Source organism: Anabas testudineus, chromosome 3, assembly GCF_900324465.2.
Source record: "Anabas testudineus chromosome 3, fAnaTes1.2, whole genome shotgun sequence".
NCBI classification, from domain to species: Eukaryota; Metazoa; Chordata; class Actinopteri; order Anabantiformes; family Anabantidae; genus Anabas; species Anabas testudineus.
In genome coordinates this window covers 10,553,759-10,576,282 of record NC_046612.1, presented here as the reverse complement: position 1 = coordinate 10,576,282, position 22,524 = coordinate 10,553,759, and the positions used below count along the sequence as shown (strand labels likewise).

Genomic DNA, 22,524 nt, shown 5'->3' with positions numbered 1-22,524 from the left:
CGTGTTTCTGGAACATAATGGCTGATTGTTTTTCTCTTGCAGCGACGCCTCACACGACCCCAACAGGCTGTTTGTTTATTTATTTATTTATTTATTTTTGTGCTGCTGAACTAACCAGAACCATCCATGGATTAAGTGGCTGGGAGTCGAACAAGTGAACCCGCCTCACAGAGTTGGAAGTGCGGCTGTTTGAGAAAGACGCAACGTTTTTACGCGGACGGAGCCACAGATACAGGCGCAGGGTGGTGGAGGAGGTGGAGGAGGAGGTGGTGGAGGAGGGGGGGGGGGGGGGTTTACCGTGAGCGGATCCTGCGCGTAACGTTGAACACCACCTTCCGCCGCTGTTTTCCCCGCGGGGTGGCCGTGAAAAGTGGACCTCCTGGCTCCTTTTCTGCATCCACTTCCAGCCTGCATGGCACGAAGCGTGCTTTCTGTCATATGAGGCAGATCCAGGCGGTGTGCAGCGATTTTCTTTTTTTTTTTTACTGTAAGCTGTAACATTTCTGGTCAAGAGTCCGGCTCACCTAAAAACCCATTATGAGGACCACCGAGGAGACTGAGGGGTTCGATGGCGAGGCCTCCAACACTTCCATGATCTCCGGGGCCAGTAGTCCGTATCAGCCCACAACAGAGCCCGTCCATTCAAGGAGCGTGTTGGGGGGGATAAGGTGCGACGTGGAGTACCTGAAGTCCAACTTTGGAGTTTTGAAGGTGGTTGAAGTGGTAAGATTGAGCACGAGCATACATTAATGTACAAACTACGACATCCATCAGTCAGTAACATACCAATACAACCACAGTTGAATTAATATGATCTAACCTTTGGATTTGAATCCGAGCATTAGGTTGTTGTTGTGAATATTCTCTGTGGGTTTGAAGGTGTTTAAAGTGTTTAAACAGATGTGGCCCCACAGGTCAGGGTCTACCTTGAACCCCTTCTCCAAGTGGTCTGTCACTTTTAATCCTTACAACAGGCCTTCCATGACTTTTAAAGGGATGGGGCTGGAGTTGCCCCATATTCTCATTTAATGTCGACAAAGACTCTCAGGTGAAGCTGTCTGGACGTTTAGTTATAACAACTGGACTTTCTTCTCCTCTTCTTTCACTGCTCATTAAAGTAGCTTCATCATTTTTGAAGAAAGTTGGGTGGAGACCACAGACGGATGCTCCAGTTTGGTTTCACCTCACACCTGCCCTGAAAAGCCCTGTTCAATCCACACTGTGCCTTCTTTGCCAAACAATTTACTTTTGAATGACTTAGGCTCCAACAAATACACTATTTCATTGGTAAGAATGCTGTTATTGTTGTATCTCTAGTAAAAAGATTATTAGCATTTATTAAGGAATTTGATAACCAGTGGTTTGCATCTTTCCAATATACAGCTGCTTTCTGCCATTCCACTAACTGTCCTTAATTAGTTTTAGATGAAAACATAATTATTAGCACAATTTCTTTGTCAGGATGTCAGTGGAAAAAACAACAACACATTTTTGCCATTGTTTTAAATCAGTGCACCTAAACCAGATGTCTGAACTGGGAGGAGAGGCAGCAACAAAGCTCCCAAACATCTGCCAATTCACCAGAGGGGGAAATATCTATCAATCCAGAGCCATTACGCTTCTTCTCATGCCAAAAAACACAGACACCGTCCTGCACACTCATGCACATGAAACAGTCTGTCCTCAATGGGAACAAAACAAGGAGCTGAGAAAAGTAGCAGTTACCTCTACCAATGTTTGTGGATAGACCAAGCAAGCTAAAAGTCCACACTTTTATAAGATAATACTGTAAAGTAGTTTCTGTGCTTCAGTTTTAACTTGAGAAATATTTTAACTTTTCGGTTTTCTGAGTCTCCCGGTCTTCAGAGAGAGAGAGAGAGAGAGAGACTGCAGTCAGTGTGTGTTGTGCCACACACCTGCGATGTTTACCTCTGACTATGTGGGAAGTTAGGATAGGAAGCCATCTGTCATCAGCGTGGGAGAGGTTTAAAGCAGACATCTACTAAGAAGAAAATTCATACTAACTGTCGTCCTTTATTTTACAGCAAACTCTACTTTGACTTAGCTGCTGAATAGTAGCAGAAAAGTGATTTATTCAAGTAGTTTTCATTCCTTTTGCTCCAGAAACCCCCCAAAGATAATGGAATTTCACCCTATTGTCACTGCTTAATGCAAACATGCAGGTGCCAGGTTTCATGGTTTTTATGTGCTCCATAAATATTGATACCTGAATAGTAGGGATTCCTAACCTGGAGCACCACGGTGATATGCATTCACAAGTAAGTCTGGGTGTCGTTTAAAATTTCGATGCCTGTGCAGCTGCTTTTAATATTTACCTACACCTTACTGCACCAAGGGAGTACAGTGTAGCATTTAGGTTCAATATCCAGCTTCACAAGTGAGCCTTAGTGTCAGAACAATACCCATGAATGTACACATGCATAAACAATAAATGAAGCCTGCACACAGTCCACAATACAACGCACATCTTGTGTGTGTTTGTGTAACACAGATAGAAATAGTATGCTTTCTAACAGCGATGAACACAACAAATGCAAACTTATGTCTGTGCTTGAAAGTAACTCTTTCCACATCAAGTATGTGCAGTAAATGTTATATTAAAGTGTAACAGCTGCATGTAGAGAGTGTGTCGAAGCATTATCTTAGTTTCCCGTTTGAGCTAATCATATCTCTTTCACCAACAAGGACAAGACCAATGAAAGTCATCCAAATTTACATTCATTATCCCAGAGGAGGCTTGGGAGCCTCGCTGCCAAACATTAATAGCTTCAGCGTTCACGGCTCTCTTCTAAAATCGTTTAATAGCCAGCTGAGGCTTTGTGGTGATCTTTTAGAAACAACAGATGACAAGGCAAATCTGAATGGATGTACTATATAACAGTATTAGATACTGTTGCACAGTTTTTTGCTGATCTGCAAACGCTACTTTGCCAAAGAGGTGTACAGTTATTTACATTAGTGCATGAAAGCTTGTCATTTTCTCTATTTCTGAATAAATATGGCCTAAAATATAATCAGATTTACATGCTAGTCCTAAAACCTGACAAAGAGAAGCCAAGTAAACTAGTTTAAAATATGATTATACCTATTCATTGTGGAATGTGTTCTTATTTTCAATGTTTGTGTGTAGCAAACATATGTGAGGAAGGATCACTTTGGAGGAAATTAGAGCCTGGTGATTGAGTCACTGGGCTGGCAATCAGATGTTAGTCTGGTAGGTCCTGTCTTATTTAAAGAAGAGAAATCAGGGTATTGACTGAACACACTGAACAACAATGGTATGCATGGTTGAGTTGTAAGGAGGAAATCACTACTCTCCAGAAAGAATATTGTTGCATGTCAACAGTTTGCTCAAGGCCATGTGGACAAGCAAGTACGCTATTGGAAGAATGTCCTGTGGACGAATGAGACCAATGTAAACTTTTTGGTTTGAAAAAGCAGCGTTATGTTTGGCAACAACCGAACACTGCATTCCAGAGCATTATCCCATCTATGAAACGTGGTGGTGGCAGTAAGATGATGATGATTTGGGCCTGTTTGCTGCCTCTGGACCAGGGCTGTTTGCCATCATTAATGAAGCTACTTTTAGTTGTACAGCCAAATTCCAAAATGTAGAGGCATCCATCTGTGAACTGATGTTAAAAGTGGATCATGCAGAGTGGTTACAGCAGTAGAAATTGAATGTTTTCGAGTGGCAGAGTCAACGTCCTGACCTTAATCTTATGAAAATGCTGTGGAACAACTTTATGCAGGCAATTCATGCAGTGAAGCCAACCAACAGCAGGACTGATAAACAGCTACCAGGAGTGTTTGGTTGCAGTTATTGCTGTAAAAGGGTGTCACAACAATTACTGAACAAGTTCAGTTTGCCACACATAAATATTTAACATTTGCTAATATTTTTGGAGAAAATCAGAAATCAGTTAGAATGAATAACACATGTAAGGAGTTCATGTCAGTTTTGCCAATCATCACTCAAAAGTGAGTGGACTTTAACACCTCTTCTACCCTTTGGGACTTGTGCATGCTTCCTTGTGACTTTGGCAAGAAAATGTTTATGTTACCTCCACACCCAGTGTTTGTTTGCTCTTAGGTGGTAGTTATACATCACTCTGACATTTGCATTGACCCCCGTGTACTGTGAATTGTTCTCTTTTCTTTTGCATAGGCTCCGGTGCTAAGTGCTCATGTACAGTACCTGTGGTGGATTCATGCAGTTGTTTAACACCACAGCACCAAAATGCATTTGCAGAGACTTTCAGAGAGACAGTCAGCTTACCATGCTCTTTTTTAAACAGATACACAGAGCAGGAGTTGACTTTTCAACTGACCAGACAACCCAGTGTAGGATGTAACCTGATCCGGGTGTGTCCATCCTGACAGCAGTTTTGTCTTTGTCTTTTTGTTGTGGCTCCATCAACAAAGTCCAACTGACATTCACCTCATGACCCTCGACACTGACAGGCATTTGATGCCTAACAGAGCCTGACAGTACCTCTTCACCCCAGTTGTCTTCTAGTTCAAACATTACTTATTTGGAGACAAAGACAACAGGAGCATTGTACAGGCTTTGCCTACACATTCTAACAAACCCCTATCTTGTTCTCTGAGATGAAATATAACCTGCATTCAGGCTGCTGAAGCAAATTTAACATTTTGGATAACTGTTGTGGACTGAGTACCATTTTACTTGGAGTGGAGTATCTTGTTGCATATACCTGCATATGGCTAGGCCTCTTTTCTCCTCCATTAATTCTCTTAAGGCAACAGATGGCATATGAGAAGGGGATCTGAGTCCAAGAAGCCTTTAAAGGCAGCTAATAATGTGCATAATCCCACAGATAAGGATGTCTGTGCATGTGGAAAAGAGTAGAGAAGAAGAGTTGATGTGGACAATCATGTTCTTATCCATGCACGTGAAGCAGGTTGCACAGGGGTGAAGGTCGACACAGAATCATTACTTACAGGGTTATCCAGTATGGAGCTTTATGACATCACCACCTCCTTCTCCGTGGCTACCTGACACCTGCTACACAGGGAATTGGGGGAAAGCAATATGCTTTGTTCAGGAGACATGACATCATCCATGCAGCCCTTCACTCCTCATGTTTGGGTGTAACCCTTTTGGTTGTGCTACAGTCACAGATGGACTGCTACACAGCTACAGGCTCAAATGGAGCTTTAACAGCTGCACAACATGAAACTTGAGCCCCAAAGACGGTTGATTTGCTTTTCTCGATGCCTTAGTGTGAGACAGGTAATGTGACTGCTGTGTTCATGCATTAGTGTCTATGGAAGTTCAAGATCACGTCACAGCCATAAAGTTGGAGTACTGGACTAAAGAACCTGCCAGAACCAGAAGAGTTATCTGCTGACAGTCATCACACAACAGCATTGTAGTTGTCTGGATAAAGCCTGCTCATTACACTGGATAAACAGGGTTGAGCTGCTGAGAGCTTGGGGAGAGGAGGAGGGGTCTTTTGGTAATGAGACTGAGTTTATGTCTGTTCTCAAATGGTTTTGTTTAGCAGTGTATAGCAGTGACTGGGCTGGATTCAGATTTAATTAAATGCACAATCCCCGTCAGACTAGCTACTCAGTAAACAAGGTTCAAAGTTTTAGATACACCCACTTCTAAAGGACCTAGAAGCTGAGAAATGTCTCCTCCTTTTTACATTGTCCATAAAGGGAACCTGTCTGTCACACATAGAAATATAACCATGTGATCTTCACATGGTTATATGTATGTAGAAAAGGGTCCACTATAGGGACTTACAGAATATGTGTTCTGAAATGTGTGTAAGTTGATAGCTTGGTTTTACACAGTGGTTTACACAGTTACATAGTTTTAGTCCAGGGCCTGGTGCCTTCCAGCTACCATCACATTTCCCCTGCCCCCCACTGTTATCTGATCAATTTAATAATTATATAATTTTCAGTTGCTCTTCCCTTTTCCATGTCACTTACCCTGAGACATATAGCAGCCAGAAACCAGGCTGCTGTCCTGGTTTGACTATACTATGTGAAGATTAGGGCCCTGTTGTTCTAAGGCAGAGTTTAAACTCTATGCATCCAATCTTGGGTTTGCCTATGTTACGAGGAGTAAAAACCTTGCAGTGGTTTAACTTTGTGTCTCTGGAGTCAGGGCTTCATATATTTTAAATGAATATAGATAAGAACACTGCTGTTTGGCACACTATTATGTTTATCTTTAACATCTTTGTTGGGGATGCATCAGCATTTGCACTCAGACGAGTCTGATACAAAGAGAAGGTCGAAAGTCAAAATGTTATCATGGACATTTTTAGTGACAGTTGAAACTCCAATCATGTCTCAAATCAAACCCACCTCAATACGGTATTATATCAACATGTAATACAAAATGTCAGATAATTCCAGAAGTGGTAAACCAGACAGACCTGGTCTAAACTGGTTCTGAATTAAGCTGCTTCAAGTCCATAATACATCATGGTGGCATTCTCATGGTTCTGTTATGTCTCTAGGGTTTGGACAGCTCTGAGCCGGTAATCTGTGTGTGGTTTTGTCAGGGTCTATATGGCAGCAGAACACCTAAATAGCAGAATTCTTCCCATACTGTGGTTTGTTGATGGATGTTGGCTGGAGGCAGGCATCATCACTGGCTGCCAGGAGTGGAACTCATGAGATGGGCTCATGGCCTCTGGTCTATTCTAGGGCAATCATTTCATCATCTGGAAAACTCAGAACGTTAGCATTAAACAAACACTCACATAAAGTTACAGAAGTGGCCTGATCTATGGTACCATTGATGCTTAGAATAACTACATTTTTAACACTTACATTATATCTGATACTTAAAAAAGCTTATGTAATCAGTCGTAGTATCATGTAACATGTTTCTGGCTTTGCAAATGGTGCAGTACACTCACTGTTAACTATTTAACTCTTCCCCCGTCTCTTTGATTCTTATTCAGGTCCTTTCACTCATTGGATTCATCTGCATAGAGACTATCATGATGTGTTCTCCCTGCGGAGGAGTCTACTTCTTTGAGTTTGTCAGCTGCAGTGCCTTTGTGGTGACAGGAGTCCTCCTCCTGATCTTCAGCCTCAACTTGCACATCAAGGTGCCCCATGTCAACTGGAACCTCACGGTACGTTCAGGGAGGCGTCGTTTGACCGTGCTCATGATATTTGAATCAGAATTAAAGGTTCTTTATAAGGGATATGAGGCAGTTTAGCAAAGCAGTTGGCCTAGGAAAGAGAAATATGAATTCAGTCTTGAGCTTTAGTGTTTGTAAAATTTGCTTTGTGATTATTCCTTGAATTATTTAGTCTATTAAGCAATGCTAAAGGAAGCATCACCAACATTTACATAAGCTTCAGCACTGTTTGTGCTTGGTGGTAATCAGTGGAAAATAGTTACTGCTAATTAAGATAATGGACATTACTAAGGTTATCAAAGGTCAACCTGCTTAACCCTATGCTCACATTGTTTTAGTGAATTACTAAACACAACTAACCTACCTCAATTACAATTTTTGTTCAAACCCTCATAGAAAAGGTGAAAAGTTGAAAAAGCTTCTAAACAAAAATGTGTTTTTCCTCTGTTTATGCCCAAACCTTTATTGAATGTGGCATTTCCTCCCTGTTATGAACTGAGCTACATAAGATCTGCATATTGTATGACTAATACAATGATTGATTTGTATTGTCAGCTTTAATCTAAAAAGCTGATGGATGACCTCTAGCAGATACTCTTTACCTTTCAGTTGTCCCCTACATACATCGCATACATACATCAGTAACTTGGTTACTAATAGAATTCAGGTTATGCATGTGGGATATGTTGGTGTGTTCTGAGCTGCAGCCAATAATCTTTTATAGTGGGGAGTGGAAAACTGTATATCCAGGGGCCACACAGCTTACACTACATACTGCAGCGATGTAGTAGATGTTAAGCCAGATGTCCAAATCCAACCACAGCTATCAGGTTGCTTTATGGTATCCTGTATACAGTATTCCACCTCAAACATGGATGGAGTCTTTGCCTTTTACTTTTGGCAGAAAACCCTCAAATGAAAGCATTTTTACAATCTTGGAAAGTCAGAGTGCTGATTCAGGAACTTTCTCCAGACACCTGTGACCAGCACAATGCATTTAATCTGAAATCCCCTTGTTAATTATTTTCTGCGATGCTTTATTCCTTTCCTCCTGAGGCTCACTGACCTTTCTGTCCCCTTTGACAAGTTAATTATTTTTCCACTCCTATCATTAATAGTCTAGAATATGTAATTAACATGTATTGTGTGTGTCAGTGTGTGTGTGTGTGTGTGTGTCAGTGTGTGTGTTTCTGTGCACAGGCCAGAACTGAAGTACTGTAGGTTTGGCTGCCGTTAGCTTCACAGAGGAATGTATTCCTCAAACAACATTTTAGTAGGCTGGGATTTGCTGCTGGTTATGTACAAAGATATTCAGTTCAGAAACCGTCTGTTTTGGTTAATAAACGGTCGCATGTAGGCATTGCTCTCCAGATTTCTAGATAGTCTCTGTCTTGTTTCTAAACTGTTGTAGCTTACAAGTCCACAGTGCTTGGTTTCGCTCCACACTGTAGTCTCTACCCAGCTCTGTTTATGTCTATCAAGTTCAAAGCTGCTCCAGTCGCTCCGGGCCCCTGGGAATTTCAACATGAGTAAGCATTTCCGAGTTGTTAACCAGCTGTTAACCCTTTTGCCGTCTTTGCCTGTTTTTGAACTTCAGACTGTGGGCTGACACTGACATTATTCCTCTATGGAGGGAGTGTATGTTTTATAATGCGGTTGAGAGTCTCAGGAGGAGGGTTTTGATTGTACAATTATGTGCTATATGACTCCATCTCCGCCAGTTCACCCTCTGTGATGACTTTGGCAGCGCAGTGGGGGAAACACAGGTCCCGACCCCACTCCCTCTCCCTCCACGAGGAAATAAATGTTGAACTGGGACCTTGTGGTAAAACCATTCTGTGACTTTGAGTGATTGAGTTGCGTTTCAGCGTTTCGTTTGCATGAATGAGCTTCTTTTGAACAGCCATTTGGCTGGAGAGACAGATGAAAGCAGCCCACTCGGTGCATTGTTTTCCTGATCCTCAGAGCCAAATAACCGTCGACACAGCTAAGGGATTCTGGGACAGAAATGAGGCAACCCTAGGGACACACACGCACACAACAAGGGAAGAAAGAACATAAATGGGAGCAAGAGAGAGATGTCACTGTTGTCATTTTCCCCTTAAACGTAGAGCAGCAGTTTGAATACTAGTGTGACTAGTGTATTTTGGCGGTATTGTTGTGGGAACAGACGGTATCTCAGCACAGTTAATGCATGAATGGACTTCAGAAGGAGGAGTGATGGTGGCTGCTGGCTGGACCTATCACAGCCTTACACACTAGGGGGTGTGTAAAACCAACTGTTTGAATGTATGTCACAAAGATATCTGCATTAGATGTAATCAGGGTTGCTTTATTTTCTGTGTTAATCTGTATTCTAATGCCATATACATATATATATATATATATATATGTTTAGTGGGTACCACTGCATCCCTTTAGATCCATCGTGTACTGTAATGGAAGTGTTAGGTAACGCATTGATCATAGTGCAAGTAAAGGATCAGAATTTACCTCATGAACTTCAAGTACCAGTACAGTTTGTGCACATGTTTATGTGAATTCATTCATGTGTCTCTGATGGTAATGATCTACATCTCTTTGCTCGAGGGTTGTGGTTATTATTAGTCATTAATCTAACATCAGTTCAGACATGAGTCCACTTTACTCCTGTTGTATTAACTTTACCTACGCACTGAATCCAATAAAAGCTTTCTTGGTTTTGACAGCTGAAACTTGCCACCCAAGCAGACAAAAGACATGACATACTTGCCTACTATATTTATTTTTCTTTCCAAAAGAATCAGTTATAAATGTGGAAGCTGGAGTTGTTGTTTTTTCTGAGATGAAGCTTTCTGGCCCTGTGTGACTTGAAGCAGCTGTCAAGAGAATAGATTTGTGTTCATCCTCTAGTGTTTCCATAGTTGCAGTCATAAGAGTATTTCTAAGCTTCTGTCTTGGGAGTTTAAAAACACATTGTAGAACCACAACATGAAATATTTTTGGTTTGTATATTGCTTATAAGTACTAAAATACAAGCTATAAATACAAATCCAACATAAAATGAGTAATATTGAACCCGTCTGACTGACTTCTGTAAAATAAGGCTTTGGAGTAAAATAATAAAGCCTATTATTCTAAGTCATGCAAAACCATACATATTCACATAGACATTCACATCCTAAACCAAGCAAATGTAAAATGTTTTGGGGCTGTGAAATGGTTTATACAGACAGCTTCACGGGGCTTTAGGCTTTTAAACAATGACTAGTTCGCTGATGATTCAACTGGGTGCCGTTTCAGATTAGGCAGCTGATTGCTAAGTCGCTGAGCACAGCATTTTCCAATGTATATTTAATTCACAGGTCTAGCATGAACTTTAAAACTCACTTTGCTTATATATTTTTAAAGCATGCTCTATTTTTGCAGTGCGCTGAAAGTCAGCAGAAACAGAGACAGAAGATCGTAAAATCATGAAATGAGCCAATAATAAGTGAGAGAGTCAGTGGTTTGGTTCAGACTGTGCTTGCGATATTTAAGGTTTTACAGAGTGCTGGCCTGGTTAAAATGTGGAATGTGGGAGCGAGTGAAGCAGAGAGGGTGATGGTCAACTGAAGACACTTGATATTGAGAATCCAAGATCTGAGAGCTGTAGAGCAGTGTTTCTGCGAGCTCGACCACAACACTCGAATGTGAAAATACCTGTCCAACCGGTTAGGAGAGACAGCCGGGATGGTGTGTGCAATGTGAACAGTTTTGGTGATGTACAGTGTGTATCTGAGCGTGTGGGGATGTATTTAAAATATCGGTGAATGTGGTGGGTAACACTAGTGTGCACAGACAGCACCCGTTAGCATGTGGTGTTATGCTTTCATATTAATGTGTTACAGATTAAACTGCAGGTTGTGTAGACACACGGTTCATTGGTGTGTTGTTGTTGTTGTTTGAGTCATGTATGTCTTAAGAGAGACCACATCTGCCATAATTGCAATCATGCATCTCGAGGGCCATGCTGAGCACTTCATCATGAGCCCCTTCCCAACTGTCTGAACCCCTGGAAACAGGAGAGTGAAACTTCAAAGGGAAGGGACTCTTTCATTCACCTTCTCATGTGTTGAGAGGTGGGGGTTGGAGCGTGTTTGCATGTAATTTGACGTCCTAGGTGGCTTTTAACTATGTCCTGTTGACTTCTTTGCCCTCCTCCAGTTTTAAACTCAGAATGAGGCACCAGGATGCACACCAGGAGTCCAAACAAACTTTTTGTTTGTTCAGTGTCAGTGACGATGTCCTTTTTAAATATGCGTTCGGCTTTGATACAAAGAAGGTAATGTGTATTTAAATGTGACAAAAAAAAAGCTGCAACGTTTTTGAACCCAATCTAACAGTGATTCATTTGTTACTAGCATTGGTTAATGTGGGGCTGTATGTTTATCTTTAAACCTTAATCAGGCAGAGAAACATTTTTAATAACTTCTGTGTCACCCGATGGGGGCGCCAAAGGGGCCTGCTGTTCAAATAATAACACTATACTATGATGTCTGATCATTTCTAGCAAAATTTAAAAAATGTTTTCAAACTGTAGGTAGCTGCTTAGGCTATTTATAAGTTATGCACATTTTAAAAAAGCGTTGAAAACTAGAATAAAATACTTGGTCCAACATTGACCTTAGTCATCAGCTCCTGATCATTTTGTTTAAGTGGATCTGACCAGTGTGAGTCTGTATGTTCTTGTTGTTTGATGGACTTTGGGGTTCTTGTTAAATGCCAAAAGAAGAGTTTTGCAGAAAAGCGTGTTTATATTCCTCAAAGCAAGGAATCTATAAAGATACAGTGGTTGTAGTATTTAGTACATTTAAGTGAAGCACTCACATTCTGCAGTTGTCTAATTCATATTCTGGTTTAGCTGCTGCCTTCATCTTAAACTTGGTACTAAGTTCTGAAAACATAATAGTGATGTACATGTGAGTCTGATGCTTTTGTGTCTTCCTGTAGGACCTGGTGAACACTGGCGCCAGCACCTTCTTCTTTTTCTTGTCGTCTCTTGTGCTGGCCTGCATCAACCACAACACTGGAGCTGAAATAGCAGCAGTGGTGAGTCAGAGCAAACCTGCACATACTAGTATACATTTTTTATTCAGTCATAGTTGTACAAAGAAAGCAGCCGTCTGGAAACCTCTCATCATTTCAGTCAGTTATTAACCCTCATTAGGACACGTGTATAAATATAGCGATAGTATAGGTTAGAAATCACTTCTTTACAAATATCTGATTAAACTACATCCGTTTAAATCAAGTTTGCTCAGACAAAGAGACCAGGACGTGTTTCAGGTGTGTGTCCATGCAGCGTTTAGCTGATCCCACATTCAAATTCAGACGTTGTTATTCTGCTTCCTGTTTCCACTTATATGCAGATCTTTGGCTTCCTGGTGACAGGTGTGTATGGAATAAACACCTTCCTGGCTGTACGCAGGTGGCGCCTTGGCAATGGGTGTCAGGGGCCGGCTCAGAGCAGCGAGTACATGCGAGCACGCACAGCCTCACGTGGAGAAATGGAGGCACGACCTGAGCTTGCATGAGCTCAAGCAGACAATCACAAAGACTAAAGGGAAAGCAGCACTACAGGCAGCTGACTGAGACAGACTCTATTCTGCCTGCAGGACAGCGTTTCACTAAAGTTTTGAGTGGAGGGACCATCGCAGGCTCACCTACAAGGTTTTGACTTCTCATCACAACACTACAGCTGAGCTTTCTGGCTGTTCAGTAAATCCACAGATAAAGTCTGTGGCCTTGTTCGTCAGGAATCCTGGCTGCAGTTACACATAAGCAAAGCTTGAGTGAAGAAGTTACAATTGAAGGTATTCTCTGTAAAACATTTTGTCCACACATCTTTCTGAATCAGTGTGAAGGATAACCTACATGAAGAGGAAAAAAAAAAAAAAAACGGACTGACTGTGTAGCGACTTTTGTGGGAAGTTTTGCATTTCACTGTGAATGAAGACAACAAGGTCAGCGTTTGAACAGTTTGCTTATGCTATGCAACTGTCTGTTAAGTCTTTGGTGATAAATGCGATCATGGATCCAGGAAATCACTGGACCAGCAACATACATCAGCATTTGGCCTTCGCCTGCGAACAAGGCTGATGTTGGATATTTTAATCTACAGTAAAGATGACACATGCTGACGTTGGTGTAAGTGTCTCTCTTGTTTTGAATAACTTTACAAATGCTTCGAACGTGTCACTTTTAGCCACAAATAAGATCTTCGAAGTCAGCAATTATATAGCAACACTACAGGATTCTTCTGCTGTGCAGTAAAGGTCAAAATGACCTTTAACCACACCGTTCACAGTTATGAGACCAAATACACAAAGGCTTCACTCTGCCTGTTTTACCCCCAAGCTGTGTGTTAACAGTTAACAAGTATCCTATTACTTCTGTATATAGCCAAGACTTCAAGCATCACAAATGTTGACACTAGATAGTGGCATTCATTTTGAGACTATATTGGTAATGGACCTAACCTAGACCAATGCTGGTATACACTGTATCTCAGGTATCGATACACTCATGCCACCTTTATTAAAATAAAAAAAAAATGAATGGAATCAAATCACAGGGTGCCTCAACCTAAACATCACATTTCTTACTGCCTTCTTAATCATTAGACACAGTAGGGCTAATATAGAGTGGAATTAAATTCACTGACTGATTAAGTGAACTGAACATTATTTTAAAAAAGAAAAGTCAAGCAAAGAGAGAGTGGGATGGAACTAAGGTACATTTAGCATTTTATTCACAGCTTTCACTCTTTGGTGCAATTTAATGTCTGTATGTGTATCTACAATTTACTGTCACGAACAGGCTTGTCAGTTCTTTAAAGCTTTTCTTCTTTGCCAGTCTACTTGAAAGGTAAACGTGAGTCTTAATCTCACAAACTCACATTTGCTTTTTTAGAGAGACAGAAGTTATTTTAACTTCATTGTTTGGTGTCTAACATTGTTCTAATGTATTAAATCAACACTATAGTGTGTTTGTGTTTGTGTGTGTGTGTGTGTGTTTGGGACCTCTGTGATGAGTAGCAGCCTTAAACTGACCGAATGGCGCCATCATCTGGTTTCTTTTGACGTCAGCAGACAGAGTGAAAAGACAGAACTACAGTAGTGTAGTAGAGGAGGGACCAGAAATCTGTTTCACTGTAGGTCAAAATAACAAATTCTTAATTGCTTGTCTCTCAAACATGTCAACAATATACTGTGTGAGGTTTTCTTATGTTTTAAGTAACATATGTCTGTTTCTCCTGGTCGGTAAATGAAGTAATTAAATGACAATCACGTTTGTATTTATTTGCATTTGTATTTCCACTTAATTTGATGGATTTGTTTTCTGAGTGATACTATAACGATGTTCACTTTAAAATTGCAAAGTGCATTATGCTATTTGATGATATAAACTGATCATCATATTTGTCAAAAGCTATCAAAGCTGCAGCTCTTTCAATGTGCAACTTTACGCTACAGGATGTTATGATGAATTTGTATTTATGAGAATGAAGAAGCTTTGTGCTGCGGTTCACCTGGTTGTGATTTACACGATCAGTTTGAATCTTGTTTCTTTTCAATTCTGTGTGCTCTGTTAATAATTACAACATGGTCTGTCTTACTCAGCATGGAGCTGTACTTAGCTGTATTTTTGTATTTAAAACATTCAATAATAGGCTTCACATCAGTTTATAGTGACAAATTAAATAAAGTGATTTGGACATTATTAAAATTTGCTCAGGTTTTTATTCATTTGCACAAAAAGGCAAATCGATCAAAAGCATTCTTCGTACTTGTTCCTACAATAGCCCAGCGAAAGGTCTCACTTATAAAATGGTTATTTCTTATCTCATTCATGCAATAAAATTTAGATTTTGCTTGAAAGTTTTGTTTATAGGCCAACTTTATTCCACTTTGTATATAAGAAACAAGCTAAAAATAAAAATAAAAATCTTTAGACCAATTGAAAAAAGCAGTACATTTTCTCACACAATTTACACGTCTGTTTGTAAAAAGTGGATCATTTGGTGGTTTCCACAGGTCATCAAACACATAAATAACATCATACACTGATAAGCATCAGCCAGGGCTATTTATTTCCCATACTGCTCTCAGCTGGTGTGGATCTGAGAACTTTATTTACTAAAAAACTATTTGGGATGTTTCTGCTGAGATACTATTCTGCACAAAAACTCAATATAAATGACGCAAGAAGTACCAAACTATTAAAAAAAATGTTCCGATATAAAAGGCAAAATTGCAAATAATTATTGGATGTAAACTTATTTTTTTCTTAATTATTAATACATGACTTGCTTTAGTTGGAAAGTTGAAATCATGACATGGACGTCAGAGTCTACTAATGCCGAACAGTCACTATGGCATTCTAGTGCATCTAATTTGTCAGTAGTGGCATAATGTGCAGAAAAGAGAAATGTGAATACTGAAACAGGAAAAGATGGCCGTGGCTCACATATTTTCTATTTTACATATACACACACACAAACGCACACGGGTTGTTGTACAGCAGAAGATGTGAAGCATCAGAGCAGAGCATCTCTCACACTACTGGTTCATTTAATTGGTTTCAAAACATAAAATATTTGCTGTGACTTATATTTGCCACAACTCTAAATGAAACAAAAAACATTTTTAACATTAACGATGTAAAAAAACACAGGAAATGTTGTCATGCAATGCAGAACACCACAGGAATTTTTGGTCACCCAAAAATATTCACTTTAAAGGAGATAAGCTAATACTGTACTCATATTATAAAAATACACTCATGTAGAATTATGACAATTGCACAGAGGTTGTAACCAGCCAACCAGCAGTCAGTCTTTTCTTCTATATACTGTACATATGATGCTAATATATAAATGACTATATAAGTCTCCTGTTTTCCCATTGTTATTTTTTATTGCTTCCAATACAATTTAGCCACTAAGGACATTGATTTAGTGTTGTGTGTAGTTTACCTGTCTGTGAATAGAGTTGCAGTACATCTGAAAGTCAAAACTAATGAACTATTTCAGGTTTAGATTTAGGCTCCCACATGTAGATCCCACAGCTTCTAACTCAGTATAATCAGAGTAAACTAGTTCACAGCTTTATAATAATTTAACTTAATCAGGTTGATAAAGGAATTTACATTTTATCCCAAATCCTTTATATTTATCTTTTAGCCATTGATGTTCAGCCAGTTGAAGAGTATAACTGAAGGTGACCTGGTCTTTCTTCTTTGTACACGTTTGTTTCTAGAAGTTGTAATGAGAGTCTCCCAACTGCTGTTAAGTACAAGTGCTTCACCAGTAATCTAAATGACCTTGGATTCTCGCTTTCTACTGTACACAGTGTTATCGTAGAAATGATGAAACACTTGCAGATTATTGCAGATGGCCGTTCAGCAGCAGCAGATTTCTGTTGCAAAGGTTGATTTAGTACGATCAAAGAAATCTGCTGGCGAGGCTCCCCGTGGTCTCAGTCGGAATCCGAGTCTGAAAACTCATCTAGAAAACAAAAGTGAAAAGCATCTCTGCGATCAGAATGAATGTTGGGTCTCTGTGTGTGCTTACTGTCAAGCTGTTAGATAAAGTAAAACTTTGGGGTTTATACAGTGACTTTTATGCAGGAAAGTAACACAAACAGAACAGAATGAGTCTCTGTCATAACACCTATGAAAGCTATTTTCACACGTGTAAGTCCACAACTTTGACACATAAACCTTTGCTGATGGTTTCACTTCTATTAACCAAGGTTTTAAATATTTCATGTCTGAAACTCGTGCCACCGTGTAAATAGTTTCCTTTTGGTACATTTGCACTGAAAATGACAATGCAAATACTCCCATTCCCAAATCAATCATGTAAATTGATTTACTATAAAGAACAAACAAAACACATTACTAAATAATATTTATATTTTTAATGCCTGAAAAACTACACAGCTATATATATATAAGAGTATTACCTTGCTGTCTCGATGGCTCATCATTGGACTCCCCTCCTTGCTTTAGGAAACTGGCCAGCTCATTAAAAATAAGGTAAAAATCTAAAGCAAAAACAATGGTGGCAACGAACCCAAATATCTGTAAGAAGAAGAACATCTGAAATGAATCCAGTGAAAAACAACGTTGATTTAAGAGGTGAGATCTTGGACAAAGGCTGAGTGTGGTGATGAGTTTAAAAAGTGACTTTACCCCAGCGGCCTTAGAGGAGCCGTCCGAGTATTTGGACACTGCAATTATGGAGATGATGAAAAAGATAATGGAGGCAGTCACACATCTCATGAAATCCTTTAGGAGAAAAGTAAGTCGAAGGAAACCATCAAACTTTATATTATGCTTTACTTCTTCTAGCTGTGAAACAGTCTAATCTACAAAAACATACAAAACCACGGTACAGTTTTCCACTTCATGTGAAACTCTGCTCTCACCATAAGAGGCCAGAGGAAGCCTTTAAACCTCTCATTGAATTTGGTGGAGTAGGCAAATAACAGGAAGAGAGCAGCCAGGAACTCCAGCAGGGGCACTGTCACAAAGGCTGCCGCTGTAGATGCCGCAAAACACACAAATGACACTAAGGACAGGGCCTAAAAAGACAAACAGAGACAGAGAAAGTGGAGCACAAAGTGAGGGAAAAGTATAATCTGTTGGTCCCTGCCTTGGATGTACAGCTTGTATTTACTGATTTCACATTTGAATTCAAATGATTTATAAAATATAACATCATAAAAAAGCTATGATTTTCTTCTCCCTTCAAGATGTCACACTGGCCCAAAGCTGTGCTGTGCTGTGAGAAATACAGCTTTAGGCCCACTTCCTGTAAGATGAGGCAGCTGTTAAAGGACGATTAGTCACACAGGCTTGTACACTGTTACACCGAATCCCCACAAACACAAAGCAGTCATGATGAAAGAGGAACGTTCACATGTGCTCTGTGTGTAAAATTAGTCAGAGATGAGCCCTCCCATCAGGAGAGCTGGACGCACCATATCAGGCCAATTGAAACTAAGTCCACACTCTGTAATGTCAAACAGGCCCGGCCATCTTGTCTTTGTCTCAGTGATTCATTCCACACCAGCTCCAGGGTAGAAACACCCCCTCTGACTGCATTCGAACTGCTGCAGCAGCTGTTCTTTCTAAATGCTGCTGCAGAGCAGCATCCTGTCAACAGATAAACTACAGAAACTTTTGTTTGAAGTTTTGGGTGGATCCCCGGGCATGTTTGTTTTTGGAGAGTAAATTGAGGGATGTTGGGAACATCACTGTTCTGTACTGAGAAGCTAAACAGCGCTGGGTGGACTGACTGAGTTTGCACTTTCTCTTGCACATGATCTGGAGGCTTCGAAAGCAAAATCACAACAATGAATGTGATTGTCACGTTACTCATTACCTTTCTGTAGTAGCCAACTGATCAATCAATCAGTAAATAATTTCCGCGCTGAACACATTTTTTGTAGAGTTTGAATTAGGGTCAGATGAAAAAGAGCATGTCACAGAAAGGTATGAGTCAAATGAGCAGATATTAAAAGCAACAAAACCTGCTGTGAGCGCAGATGAGGGCTTTCAAATTCACAACTGTACAAGAGGGCAGAAACATGGTACACACTGAGCTAAAAAACCTGAGCGTCCTTAGTTTTTCAGTTTATACTACCTAGGGAGGAGGGGGGGAAATATTTACACGCTAAGAATTCCAATGAAAAATGCCGTATGCAGACATGCGACGTATTAATGCTTGCTCAGCAGGATGTGTGTCTGACTAATATTCTTGAGAAAGCTACGGGCTGTTCTCTCTTTGGAAGCCTCATATCTAACAGTCGAGTTCAGTGACTGTGCTGATATAGCACTGTTGTATCTAAAAACACTACTCAACTATGCTACTTCGCTCCTGTGAGAAAGGCTCTCCGGCTACATGCATGAAGGTTGCACATCCACACAGTACACAGTGTACAACAGAGTAAATACAATGAAGATAATTATATGAGAAGTAACAACACCATGGTTAAAGACACTATTTCTTTTAGAATAACTACTTCCAGTAGGCAAGATAACAATATAAACATCTAAACCATGTTGTCATACTGCAGCAACCCCCTCAACAAAAACCCATAATATCATAGCATCCTAGTCTTTTCCATAGGATCATACAGAGTTACTAGTTTAAAGATTTACTGCAGTTAAACTATAATATTTGAGCACCATAGTAGAGGTGAATGAACGCTTTTGCATAATTTGACAAACATCCATGATGACATGAGCATTCAACATTTAAAACACGGGCACAGCACACACTCTCACACACACAAATCAACAGACAGATTAAGATTTACTCCACAAAGTCATTTAGCAGAGGTGGTAAGACGTGCACACCACCAGTTTAGTTTGTAGATAACAGCCAGGTTAACTTCAAAAGTTTCATCTCCTGCTTTAAAGGCTTAATTTTTCTTGAAGATGAATGTTTTTACAAAGTGTATTCATGTTGTAGTGTAGTGTATCACAGTATATCACAAATATCCTAGGAGCTTTTGAGGCTGTTGTCCTTCTTTAATAGTTCAGACCAGGAGTCTATCTATAAACAAGCACAAAACAAGACACACGTCTGCTTTCTATCATCAGCAGAGGCCAATAGGTCTTTAGATGGGTCACAGAAAACATTTGAGCCCAGCGGGGAGTGAAGCAGCAGTGAAGGGGCTGTGTCTATGTGAGGGTGCAGTGGGGCTGCAGCGTCCACACACATTGAGCGCCGTGCTCCAGGCTGCATGTTATGGCAACAGAATGAAGGATGTGACTGTGGGCGAGGACGACTGCCCTCTCTCTCACTGCCGTCACATGATACATGTGTGAGGGTTCATACACTGCAACAAGTAAGTGGTTGATTCTAGTGATGCTCCCACCCCTCGCCATTACCACAGTCACACTGACACACATGGGCTTTCAGTTCCTGGTTTGTTGAAATCCACTTGGACACTCAGGTCAAACTTATATCATGTGTATAACACTTTCACCTTAAGCAGTGGACAAATTGACACAACAGTGAAATACTGGAGAACCTTATATCATTTTTTATCACATTATTTAGCCTGATCACTGATTGCCTGCTCTTACTGCTGTGCGTCCATAATCCAGTCTAAATGTTTTTCCAAATTTCAGAAGTTTACTTTTATACTAAACACTGACTGCCCCTCCCCTTACTAATGGAAACCTTGTGGCGGAAACTGACCTATATTCAAAACGACTGTGTCTTTACATTTATTCCAAACTCAACACATTTCTAATGTAGTTATAACTGTAAGAGAACAAAAGAACCCCCCCTACACACACACACACACACACAAGCTGCGCGCCCTGACTTTTTTGTGCGTATTTGGCGAAACTATGGCACGACAACAAGCTCATTTGTCAAAGAAGATGTTCCTCTGGTCATTTCTTACCACTTCAGCAATAAGCAGCATTCCTTTCCTGGAGGAGACGAACTCTTTGCTCGGAAGAACAGAGAGCAGGACAGACTGGCCCGGCCGAGCCGCGTCGGGAGCCTCGATGTCTCCCATGGTTCCAAACTAGTTCTCAAACTTGAGACAGCTCGAACTGCACCTAACGTAAAGGAGTCAATGCAAAACAAATACACACACACACACACACACACAAAAAAGAACAGTGGAGGCGTGAGTGATCTCGGAGGAGGAGACGGAAATGACAGCGCGGAAACTCAGAGCGAGCTCCCAGAAGAGCTGCAACATCTGCATTCTCCAGATGTGAAATGTGAGCTGCAGACAACGGAATCTGGAGCCAATGCACAGTAGATCACGAGACAAAGATAGTTTTTATTATTTTGAACTGAGATTTATTGTTTTTATAATATTTTATTACTTATAAAACAACATTAAAATAGTTTGCAGCATGAATGGGAATTAAAACCACAATAATAAACACGGTGAAAACACTGGAAACGTTACAGCTTTAGAATAAGCTCAGTTACTTTTCACAGGGAGTTTTAAATTTAACTTGACCAATCAGCCACAATGTGAAGTTTGAGAAAACTTTTTCAACACTGGGAGGCATCTCAAATCTACCACCACTGTTGTCCTGGACAGGGGTCAGCGTAGGAAAAACTGATGCCAGGACACACAGACAGACACAAATCACAGCTCGTTACATCCACCAGAACATTAAAACCACCAGATGACGAGATAACGCTTCATTTACTGGAAGTTATTGATCCATTTGTTGGCTCTCTTGACTTGTTGAATGTGATGTTCTTGAAGAGGAAGTAGCTGTCCACACACAGCAGCCCCGCTGACACCAAACCAACGACCTGCAAACAAGATGTATTAGTGTTACACAAAGGGTACAAGGTTAGTTTAACGTAAGTCCATTTGACTCAATAAATATTTCTCACCCCTCCAACCAGTGTGCCTGTGACAACGTATGTAGAAAGTGCCGCCAGGCTCAAGGCAATAAAGTAAACTGCTGCAAAGATAGAGTTGAAGACATCCTGAGGAGAAGAAAGGAGGTCAGCTTAAGAACAGGATCTTATTGTAAGTTACTCTCTTCTACACACGACTTGCAAAAACCTAGAACTTATCACAACTCATCGTGGCCACTCACAACCAAAGGCCAGAAGAAAAAGGTCAGCCTCTTGTTGAGTTTGAGCAGGTACAGCAACAGCAGAAGTAAAGTGATCAGAAACTCCAACACTGCGGCCGCAATGTACTCTGATCTGGATGCTGTGGTGAAACACACAAATGCCACACACAGAGTCACCTGGAGCAGAGAAAGACACAACACAGAGAAGAGTGGCTCAGCTCGTTTCTGATTCACTCATCGCCTTCCCTCATGCGCCGCGTTTCACACTCCAGCCCGTGTGCATAAAGAGGAACTGCTCATCAGCTTGCTAACCTACTGTTTCCACATCACATTTTTTAATCCAGTTGCTTTTTTAGTCTGTAAAAAGCTTTTGTTAATGTGAATTAGCAACAAGATAGGGACAGTAACATAAACTAAACTTATTACTGACTTATGCAAAGTAACTGTTTCCCTCTCTCATATGTAAAAATCACTGCCAACACATGTCAACCAGCTAAGAGTCAAATGTTTAAAGCTCTTATGATGTTTGGAAATCTCACCAACTCTGCTACTTTCAGGATTCCCCTCTTGGATTTGACAAAAGCTGCGTCTACCTCCATGGCTGCTATTCTATTGTGCTCTTCTTTAATGGCGATGCATGTTCATTTGCAAAGGATCAAAGCTAGAAGCGGACTCTGTTTCCTGAAACAAGTGTGAAACGTTGAATAGGAAATGACTACAACAATATGTGCAAGTAGTTTGTTGGCACATCGGCCTAAAA

At 40.5% G+C, this 22,524-nt stretch overlaps 3 protein-coding genes across 3 annotated transcripts; 1 reads left to right on the top strand and 2 right to left on the bottom strand.

Annotated features, from left to right (window-relative positions):
• Positions 1 to 291: 291 nt before the first annotated feature.
• Positions 292 to 13,725, top strand: cmtm4 (CKLF-like MARVEL transmembrane domain containing 4). Its single transcript, XM_026378275.1, has 4 exons — positions 292 to 723; positions 6,975 to 7,151; positions 12,132 to 12,230; positions 12,551 to 13,725. The coding sequence occupies exons 1-4, from the start codon at positions 538 to 540 to the stop codon at positions 12,713 to 12,715; spliced, it is 627 nt and encodes a 208-aa protein (XP_026234060.1). The 5' UTR covers positions 292 to 537; the 3' UTR covers positions 12,716 to 13,725.
• A 131-nt stretch (positions 13,726 to 13,856) lies between these two features.
• On the bottom strand, positions 13,857 to 20,873 carry cmtm3 (CKLF-like MARVEL transmembrane domain containing 3). Its single transcript, XM_026378276.2, has 5 exons — positions 20,612 to 20,873; positions 17,615 to 17,770; positions 17,379 to 17,474; positions 17,150 to 17,267; positions 13,857 to 16,689 (listed from the first exon to the last, which is right to left on the bottom strand). Exons 1-5 carry the CDS (start codon positions 20,726 to 20,728, stop codon positions 16,661 to 16,663), a joined length of 516 nt encoding a protein of 171 aa, XP_026234061.1. The 5' UTR covers positions 20,729 to 20,873; the 3' UTR covers positions 13,857 to 16,660.
• A 309-nt stretch (positions 20,874 to 21,182) lies between these two features.
• Positions 21,183 to 22,457, bottom strand: LOC113174461 (proteolipid protein 2). The gene is made up of 4 exons (XM_026378499.1): positions 22,304 to 22,457; positions 21,786 to 21,941; positions 21,577 to 21,672; positions 21,183 to 21,492 (listed from the first exon to the last, which is right to left on the bottom strand). The coding sequence occupies exons 1-4, from the start codon at positions 22,361 to 22,363 to the stop codon at positions 21,376 to 21,378; spliced, it is 429 nt and encodes a 142-aa protein (XP_026234284.1). The 5' UTR covers positions 22,364 to 22,457; the 3' UTR covers positions 21,183 to 21,375.
• Positions 22,458 to 22,524: the final 67 nt, after the last annotated feature.